This window comes from Pituophis catenifer, unplaced genomic scaffold, assembly GCF_029215685.1.
Source record: "Pituophis catenifer annectens isolate HBS135680 unplaced genomic scaffold, rPitCat1.0.hap2 SCAF_6, whole genome shotgun sequence".
Lineage (NCBI taxonomy): Eukaryota > Metazoa > Chordata > Lepidosauria > Squamata > Colubridae > Pituophis > Pituophis catenifer.
Genome location: NW_027256886.1, coordinates 100,815,402 through 100,824,658, shown reverse-complemented (window position 1 = coordinate 100,824,658; position 9,257 = coordinate 100,815,402). Strand labels below are relative to the sequence as shown.

The following is a 9,257-nucleotide window of genomic DNA, read 5'->3' as shown; positions in this document are numbered from 1 at the left end:
CCTCCTCCTCCTCCTCCTCCTCCCCCCGCCTCTCTCTCTCTCTTTGCGACAGTCGCCTTCCGGCTCGGCGGGGAAACGCGGAAGCGGAAGCGGGAGGATGGGTCCGGTCTCCTCCGTCCCCCGGGGGTGACCTGGGTCGCCCCCCCCAGCATGAGCGCGGGGCCCGAGTGTGAACCCCCCGGGAAAAGGGCTCGCCTGGGCCCCGGCTTCTTCCCTTCCTCCGAGGCGGTGGTCCCGCAGCCCCCGCCGCCTCCCCGCCGCCGGGAGGAAGGGCCCGGACCCGCCGGCCCCTCAGCCACCGTGGGCAACAAAGGTCAGCGCGCGCCCCCCGCCCCGCCCCGCTGATTGAGGCGGAGGGAGGGATGGGAGGCCACCAGGAGATCCCACCGGTGCCCCCTTCGCCCTCTGCCTCCCTCCCCTCGGAGGCCCCGTTGTCTTCAGCCTCTGAATTCAGGCCCGCCCCCCCTCCCCCCGCCCCCTCAAGGTGCTTTGGACCCAGTAAGAGAGGCCGAGCTTAGCTGCAGGGGGCCCTGGACTCCCCACCGTTTGTTGAGTGGCCCTTGGGAGTCGGAAGGGCAGCGGTGGAGGGGGAGAGGGGCTTGCGACCCTCTTCTTTTTAAATACCTGGGGCCGCTGCAGCATCCTCGGGGGGGGGAGGGTCGGTCACAGGATCAAAATTCGGACACTCTGCCACCGGTTCCCATTCCGGAGGGCTGCAGGGTCCTGGGCTCACGTGACCTTCTGGCCAGCAAAGCCAACGGGGCAGCCAGATTCCCTTAACCACAAGCGGCCAGGAAGACCGCAAGTCAGGGTCTACCTGTAGCTCGGTCTTTCGGAAGAGTGGCGCTTTGGTAAACGACACCTGCGTATTTGGATACGCAGGTGATGCTGAATGCTTTGGTGTATTGTCCCAAACTGATGAGGTCGCCTTCCTGCTAATTAAACACCAGAGTAAATGTATTAATTTATAGACATCTGTTTTAAGATTGGTGTGTTTGGGTCCAACCTTCCCACTTCCAGTAAAACTACTGTGCATTTCCTTCCAGTTTACAAACAAAAGAGGATTACCTCTTGGATGGAGAACAAAGGACCCAGAACTGTAGGATCTGAAAGGTAAAACGAAAACAAGGTTCAACTAATTTTATTTCTGCTGCAGCCTATAGGAATGGCTACTGTCAGATTATTCCACCAGAATGCTAATAGGCCTCCAAAACGTTAGCTTTTGCTGTTATAAGATGACTTTTAGTGAAGTATACTTTTATTAACAAAGATGTCAACAAAAAGAAGGAACAGTGTAAATGGTGACATGTGTCACAAAACTGATATCAGACGCCGAGGACCTGCTTCTCATTTGGGGAGTTTTGTAAAGGAAGGGTGTTTAATCAAATTCAGCTTGGCTTGATTGGTTAGTTTATCCTTCTCATTTTTTAATTGCAATTTACTCATTTGCAGTATCTTGGGCATTTTTATGAGAAAACACCATACCTTTTGCCTGTTATTTCTGTTGTGTCTTGTGGCGCTTTTCAGCTTTTAGAAGCTGTCAATAACCATATTTTTTTTTTAAAAAAAAGGTCAGAAAAGAATCCCTATACTCAGGAAATTAGAAAAAAGAAATACGGGTAATTCCTCAACTTGCGACCACAGTTGAACCCAAAATTTCCTTTGCCAACCAAGACAGTTAAGTGACTCTTGCCCCATTTTACGACCTTTCTTGTCATAGTGGTTAAGTGAATCATGCATTTAAGGAACTCAACTGTTAAGTGAATCTGGCTTCCCCAATGACTTTGCTAATCTGAAGGTTATAAAACCTTCTTTTGATCAAGTGACCCTGGGGGATGCTGCAACCGTCACAAATACATTGCAGTTTCCAAAATAACTGAATTTTAATCAAGTAACCATGGGGGTCATAAGGGTGACAAACAGTCATAAGTCACTTTTTTCAGTGTTGCTGCAACTTTGAACGGTCAGTAAACAAATTGTTGTAAGTCAAGAACTTCCTGTAATATAGCAAAGTATAGAAATACTTTAGAAGTACACAGTCCTTTGACCTAATGATGGAATTAGGATAGAAACTAATCTAGAAAAATTAGAATGAAAGTAATGCTCAAATCAAGCTTTCTAAAAGCTTTTTAATATTTTAATTTGGAGATAGGCAACTGGGTACCCTCCAGATGTTGGGATACCAATTGCTAGCAGCCTGGCCAGTGGTGTGGAATTGTGTGTAATGGCTTTCCGTTTTTTGTGAAACTGTATATTCTTTTTCTTTTCTTTTCTTTTCTTTTCTTTTCTTTTCTTTTCTTTTCTTTTCTTTTCTTTTCTTTTCTTTTCTTTTCTTTTCTTTTCCAGACAAAGCAAAAGAAGCAACATAGAAGCAGAGTCCCAAATGGCCTTTGTTAAAAAAGATCATGTTTTCGACAATGATGCCAAAAAGGCCGAGGGCCTCTTCCAGCCGGGCTGCTCAAATTTATCCGCAGAAATGAGTACCATGCAGAGTTTTTTTCCTCCGGCTGAGGACACCTGTAGGGATAAGCTATCTGAAGCCGAGGCTCTGAAACAAAGACAGGCAAGCGAGCCCTTGAAAAATGCGAATGTATACAAAACCGGTGCTCAGGCTTATCGAACCGATCCTGAAATCCGGGAAAACTGTCCCGCCAGGAAGCTTTCGATAGGCAGCCCCACAAAGATGCCAAATCTAAAACAGGCTTCCAAAGACTGGGATCCTGCAAGGGAAGTAACTCCACAGAGTCCGCAGCCATTGAAAAATTGCAGTTCTGAGGATCCAGTAGGTTTTAAAGCTGAGCCGGACGAGGCAGACTTGATCCCGGAGAGCCCGCTTTCCGACGGAGGCTGTCTGGCGACTTCGTCCGATCTTTATGGCTTTCGGGACAGAGATCAGGGGTGCTTAGGGGAGTCGCCCTCTTTTGAGAAGGAGAGTGAGCCTGAATCGCCGATGGATGTGGATAATTCCAAAAACAGTTGCCAGGGGTCAGAGGCGGATGAAGAAATCAGTCCCCTTCTCGAGGACCACGGAGATCTCAGTGTGTCGGAAGGTCCAGGCAATTCCACCCAGTTCCAGAGGACAGAGACTGACCCGGAATCCAGAAAGCGACAGTTTGCTCCCCCGAAAAGCGAAGGGCCCCGATTTAGCCTCAACACCGAAGGAGTGGACGGTCCCTGGAAAGATACTGAAATGCACATGGAAGTATTGGGAACCTCGCCTCACCTGGCATCGGAGGGCAGAAGTGCCAAGCACGGGGGAAGGAAGGACTCTAAAATTACCGCCCATTTCCCACGGGTCCATAGAGGGGATGAGAAAAGGTATTGGTTTCCCCTCCCCCGGGTCTCTTAATTTGGGATTACCATGAGCTGCTTTTGAGTTGTGACAGAGGAAAATGGAAAACAGACACAGGTACTTCAGTGTGGCAAAATCACCGGGTGGCATAGGACAGGACGAGAGGTTTTGGGGATGGTGGAAAACTCTCTTGAGTTTTTAAAAGGCTTTTTTCATTGTTCCATTATTCCATTTCATCGGTCCAGATTTGGAATAAAACACAGCCGATCCAAAATTCTCACACAATAATACCAGAAGTTGCAATTGGGAAGTGGGCACTTAATATCATAATGATAATAAAGGAAGGATCATTTGTACTTTTCTGAATTGGATTGCTTTTAAGGACCAGACTCACTAATACCAGAAGTGCTGCTGTTTTGCTATTGAGTAATTTGGCTAGTTCGTTTGACATGTTAGCTGACAGTACTAAATACAGCTAGTCTTGACATATGACCACAATTGAGCCCAAAATTGCTGTTCCTAAGCAAGACAGCCGTTAAATGGGTTTTGCCCCATTTTAAGTCCTTTCTTGCTATAGCTGTTAGGTGAAAACCAATGTAGTTGTTAAGGGAATCTGGCTCCCCCATTAACTTCGTTTGTCAGAAGGTTGCAAAAGTGGATCACATGACCTTGGGAACGCAGCAATGGTCACAAATATGAGTCGGTTGCCAAGCGTCTGAATTTTGATCACGTGGCCATGGGGGATGCTGCAGTCGTTAGAAGTGTGGAAAACGATCATAAGCCATTTTTTTCAGTGCTGTTGTAACTTCAAACAGTCACTGTCCAAATTGTTGTAAATTATGGACTTCCTGTATTTCATCCTTGTTGGTTTTAGTTTTTATTAGGGTCCTGTTTATTGCTAATCATTTTTGTTTCCACAATGAACGTTTTAATCTTTCAATGACAGGAGTGAACACCGCCCAGGAAGGAAGCATTGTAGATATACCCCTCCCTCACTCCCAACTAACAAAAAGTGGTTTGGGACCCCAATTGAAGAGATGCGAAGAATGCCAGTCTGTGGGCTTCATCTTCCTCATTTGAGGCCATCTGCCAATCATACGGTTACAATCAGGGTATGACATGTCCTTTACTGGTGACTCTTCCGTCCAGAGTGACCCTCTGGTCACTCTTCCATTACATCTTGACGTTTTGTAGGTTGAGGAAGTACTTAGAGTGATACATCCTGACACCCCCAAACTCTGGATCTCAGAAAGAGAGAAAATTGGGAATGAATCGTATGTTTTATACAAGCACAGGTATAAGCAGGTTTGGTTTAGTGCTGCTCTTGTGTTAGAACACAAGTAAGGGGATTTCATCTTCACTTCCTGATTTCCAAACTCTCATTTGTTCCCACAAAGGTAACCTTTTTTCAAGAGGCCACTGGACTTTCTGTTTTTTCTTTGAAGACGTTTAGCTTCTTATCCGAGAAGCTTCTTCAGCTCTGACTGGATGGTGGGGAATGGAAGGATTTGTACTCCTTGCAGGACATTTGCATCCTTTTTCGAGAGTCCTTGAGGCCACTTGGAGGTTTATCTGTGTCCTCAGGGTCACTTGAGTAGTGCAAATGGGTGTGGAGCGGCCTTGGAACTGTTGAAAGGAGTATAAATCCTTCCATTTGCACCATCCAGCCAGAGCTGAAGAAGCTTCTTGGATGAAAAGCGAAACGTCTTCAAAGATAAACCAGAAAGTCTTGAAAACAGGTTACCTTTGGGGCAACCATGACCTGGAGGACTGAGAAGTTCCATTTGTCTGCTCAAATGGGACTCAGAGTGGAGAAGGAAGGAAGGAAGGAAATCTTGTTTCGTATCAGTTGCACACATCACAAGCAGATTTTTTGAGATGAAGTGTTGAGGTGCAATACATAATTTGCTAGTCAATTCTTAATATTTCTAAGCCAATATGATGTGTTCTTTTTCAGTATTTTATTACAGTAGCTTGCTACAACTTCATTGAGAAAGAGAGAAAATCCAGTAATATCTATTTGACGTAAAACGAGCATAGGTTGCATTGTATGAAGTAAAGCGTTAGATATAACTACAGATACTCTCTGTAAATATATATTAAATATATTTATGTAAATATATTCAGGCTTTAAGTCTGAAAATGCAAATGGTACCTAAAACATCAAGTAACAAAGTGCACAGCTAAATACCCAAATTTGTACAAAAAGTAACGAGATTTTTTTGGAACAGAATGGTTCCTAAGTCAAGAGAAGGCCTCCGTATATAAATGTTTCCCAACTTTAACAATTTTTAAAATGTTTGGGCTTCAACGAGCAGAGGAATTCTCAGAGTTGAAGTCCACACACCTTAAGGGTTGCTGAGGCTGAGAAACACCGACACGTGTATTTGGTGGTTGCAAAAGCCTTGAAGTGTTGCAAATACGGATCTTTAGCTTAAAGATGATTTGCTTCTGTTCTTCAGCCTGTCTTCTCTGTTGCAGGTAGATCTTCTGAAGGAAGGAGAAGTACCTAAACCTTTCCCGACCCATTATAAGGATTCATGGGACAATAAACACGTGAAAATGCCTTGCTCGGAACAGAATTTATATCCTGTAGAGGATGAGGTGAGGCAACACTACTGCTTAAGCAACAGGATCCTCTGTGTCTCTTGGCTGTGCTCTAAGGGCCTTTTATAATCTTGGTCTTACTTTTGTCGGCCAGTTGTTTCTGATGTGCAAGATGCATTGTCTGTAATCAATATATTGTATAAATTAATATCCGTGGCAGCTCTTTTGCTGACATTTCCATAAGCAAATATTTCCATGATGTATGAACCTGTGGTTCCAGCTTGTTCCATAGGCACAAGCAAAAAATTAACAATGTTAATTTTTAAAGTAAAGTTCAGCATTAGAAAATGATAGTTTTATTAGGTAAGTGGGACTACTGGGGAACCTCGGTACTCAGCGTTAACTGGTTCCAGGAGGTGCGATGAGTACCAACAATGTTGAGTACCAAACGGATTGTCCACATAGGGAGTCAGGTAGTGAGTCACAGGGCAGCTGACGACGACAACTTCTGGATTGTGCGCGTTGAGTACCAAACAAGATGGAACTGTACAATTCTTGAAAAGCAGCTGCCACGTTATCAATGGGCTTAGGAAGTCTGAGCAGTTAGCACCACTTTGTGCTGGTTACGTTTAGAGGTAGTCCTCGACTTACCACCACGGTTGAGCCCAAAATTTCTGTTGCTAAGCGAGACATTTGTTAAGTGAATTTTGCCCCAGTTTATGACTCTTTCTTGCCAGAGTTGTTAAGTGAATCATTGCAGTTATTAAGTTAGTACCGCGGTTGTTAAATGAATCTGGCTTCTCTACTGACTTCGTCAGAAGGTCACAAAAGGGGATCACGTGACACCCCCCCCCCCCCGGGACACCACAGCCGTCATAGATACGAATCGGTTGGCAAGCCCCTGAGTTCTGATCAGGTGACGGTGAGGCTGCTGCAGTGGTTATAAGCGTGAAAAGTGGTCACAAGTCACTTTTTTCAGTGCCGTTGTAACTTTGAGCGGTCACTACATGAACTGTTGTAAGTCGAGGACTGCCTGTGTTTTGGAGCCCAGAGGCTTTTAAGCCAAAAAGTGATTTGAGAACCTGTTTGCCTCAGGGATCGTCTCCTGTGCTCATGGCCTTGGTTCCTGCCCACCCTCAGGTCAGTTGGACTGACAGCCAAAGCTTTCTTATTTAAAGGGATTCTTTTCATTTCTTTCCAAAGAATTGAGGGCCACGTGACTTAAAATATTTTCCCCATATACTGTATCTGTCGCATGTTTGCAGGACTTGCTCACCTTATGTTCTCTTTTATTGCGAGGGTTGATCTGAAAACCGGTTTATGATTCATTGGGATGAGGTTGGTATTGGATTTTACCGGAGGGAGTCCGGATTCATAAGGGTTTTAAGGGTTTCATTCTAAGGCTGTGAAGGATGTCAGGCGTGTAGGAAATCGGTGTCCTATAAACCCTTTTTTAGTCTGTGTGGATGGCCATAAAATGAAGTTTTTAGTAGAAAACGTGATGCTAAATTATATTACTACTGCAAACTAGTCGGGGGGGGGGAGGAAAGGGTTGATTACTATGTACAATATTCTTAAATTTTAAGTAAATGCTTCATACTTCCTTCCCGAATAGCAATGCAGTTGTAAATTTGGTTAATGCTTTATAAATTACACGCACAGTTTTCTTTGCTCTCATAGGAAAGTAAACCTTAAGACGCTGAATGGTTTTAATATGATACACAAATATTTTTTTCTTTATAAAGAACGGCGATAGGACTGCTGGGAGCCGATGGGAATTAATACAGACTTCGCTCCTCAAGAAATTCACATGTTCCCGAGATTTGAAGGTAAAAGACTTTGCAGATACAGACTGTAATCAGCCAGTCCTCAACTTAACCACCAAAATTTGGACCACAGTTTCCATTGCTCGGCCACGGAATTGGCGGCTGGTTTTATAGGGTTGGGGTTCTTGTGGGTTTTTTTGCCATGGCTATTAAGAGAATCACTGCAGTTGAGGGAATCGGTCATGCAGCGATCTGCTTCCTCCGTTTGCTTGTTGGGAAGTAGCCATCCTGCGGTGGCTCAGCAGTTAGAAGGCAGCACCACAAGCTGACTCACTCCTCCTGGCCAGGAGTTCAAATCTCACCAAGCTCAAGGTTGACTCAGCCTTCCATCTTTTCCGAGGTCGGTACAATGAGGACCCAGATTGTTGGGGGCAAGAGGCTGACTCTGTCAACCGCTTAGAGAGGGCTGGAAAGCCCTGTGAAGCAGTATATAAGTCTAAGTGCTGTTGCTATCTCATCTAGTATTGTAGGCAAACTCTGCCCATTGCCATCAGTTCGAATCTCACCGGGCTCAAGGTTGACTCAGACTTCCATCCTTTCCAAGGTGGGTAAAACGAGGACCCAGATTGTTGGGGCCATAGGCTGACTCTGTAAACCGCTTAGAGAGGGCTGGTAAAGCACTGTGAAGTGGTATATAGGTCTTAAGGGCTATTGCCATTGCTATTCTGCAACCGTCATAAATATCTGCCGGTTGTCAAATGCCTGAATTTTGATCACATGACCATAAACTCTTGTAACTTTGAAGCATCACTAAGTGAATTGTCCTAAGACAAGGACTGCCTCTATTTGCTTTATGGTCCTCCCCACCTGCGACTTGCTGAACGTTGCAATTTGGTTTTACAACCCATTCTTCAAAATATAGGAGATTTCTGCCATGAGAATGCAAGCAGTCATTTATGAAATTAGGTTGGGAATGGTTTTTAATGAGGAATCATGGTAGTTAGGAAGCCGCAGAATTTTAGCATTGATTCCTTACTTAAGCCGTACCATTGACTGGGGCTTACTGGCTGAGCAAATTCCTGCTGTATGCATTTCCAGGAATTTACAAGTTATAAATGTGGCAATTTACTTCTTACTCATCATAGGGGTGGTTATAGTTAAAATTCATCATTTTGGATAAGGAAATACAGTTTCTTATTAAAAGAATTTTTTGTGGAACCCAGTGATTTTTATAATAATTTTTAAAAGTCAGTGTTAAGGGAGAGAGAGAGAGAGAGAGATTTTACATTACGCTGAAGAATAATTGCTGGCTGTAGTTAGTTACCAGAACTACGCTCTGGTCTAAGGATTACATCCCTTGAAAGAATTAAAATAGTATAGTATTTATGCATATAGTTTCATCACATTTTCTTGATAGATCCTAACTATATTTAACTGGAAAGCCAGTTAGAGGGATTATTTCCTTCTGGATCATCTCAAATTCTTGTTCTGTTTTTTTGCCTTCTGTGGAAAAAAAACCTTTTGGCTTCTGTGTTTGAAAAGTTCCTTAGAAGCTGGAGAGGAGGTTAATATTTCAGTTTCCTCTTTCAGGTATCAGATTTTTTTTTTTTCTTTTTGGCCTCAGGGAGTAGAAATTCAACAAATTTCACAGC

General features: G+C 44.2%; 1 protein-coding gene across 4 annotated transcripts in view; it reads left to right on the top strand.

Moving 5' to 3' along the window:
- Window positions 1-73: 73 nt before the first annotated feature.
- The window catches only part of PARG (poly(ADP-ribose) glycohydrolase), a 49,913-nt gene continuing 40,729 nt past the window's right edge, over window positions 74-9,257 (top strand). For 2 of the 4 annotated variants that reach the window (XM_070946536.1, XM_070946535.1), the window contains exons 1-6: window positions 74-313; window positions 1,047-1,113; window positions 2,347-3,318; window positions 4,239-4,404; window positions 5,774-5,896; window positions 7,585-7,668. In XM_070946536.1, coding sequence (XP_070802637.1) covers window positions 151-313; window positions 1,047-1,113; window positions 2,347-3,318; window positions 4,239-4,404; window positions 5,774-5,896; window positions 7,585-7,668 — 1,575 coding nt within the window. In that variant the 5' untranslated portion in view covers window positions 74-150. Of the gene's footprint in view, window positions 314-1,046; window positions 1,114-1,593; window positions 1,678-2,346; window positions 3,319-3,359; window positions 3,410-4,238; window positions 4,405-5,773; window positions 5,897-7,584; window positions 7,669-9,257 lie in introns of those variants that run through there. The other 2 variants (XM_070946537.1, XM_070946538.1) reach the window with 2 other exon arrangements.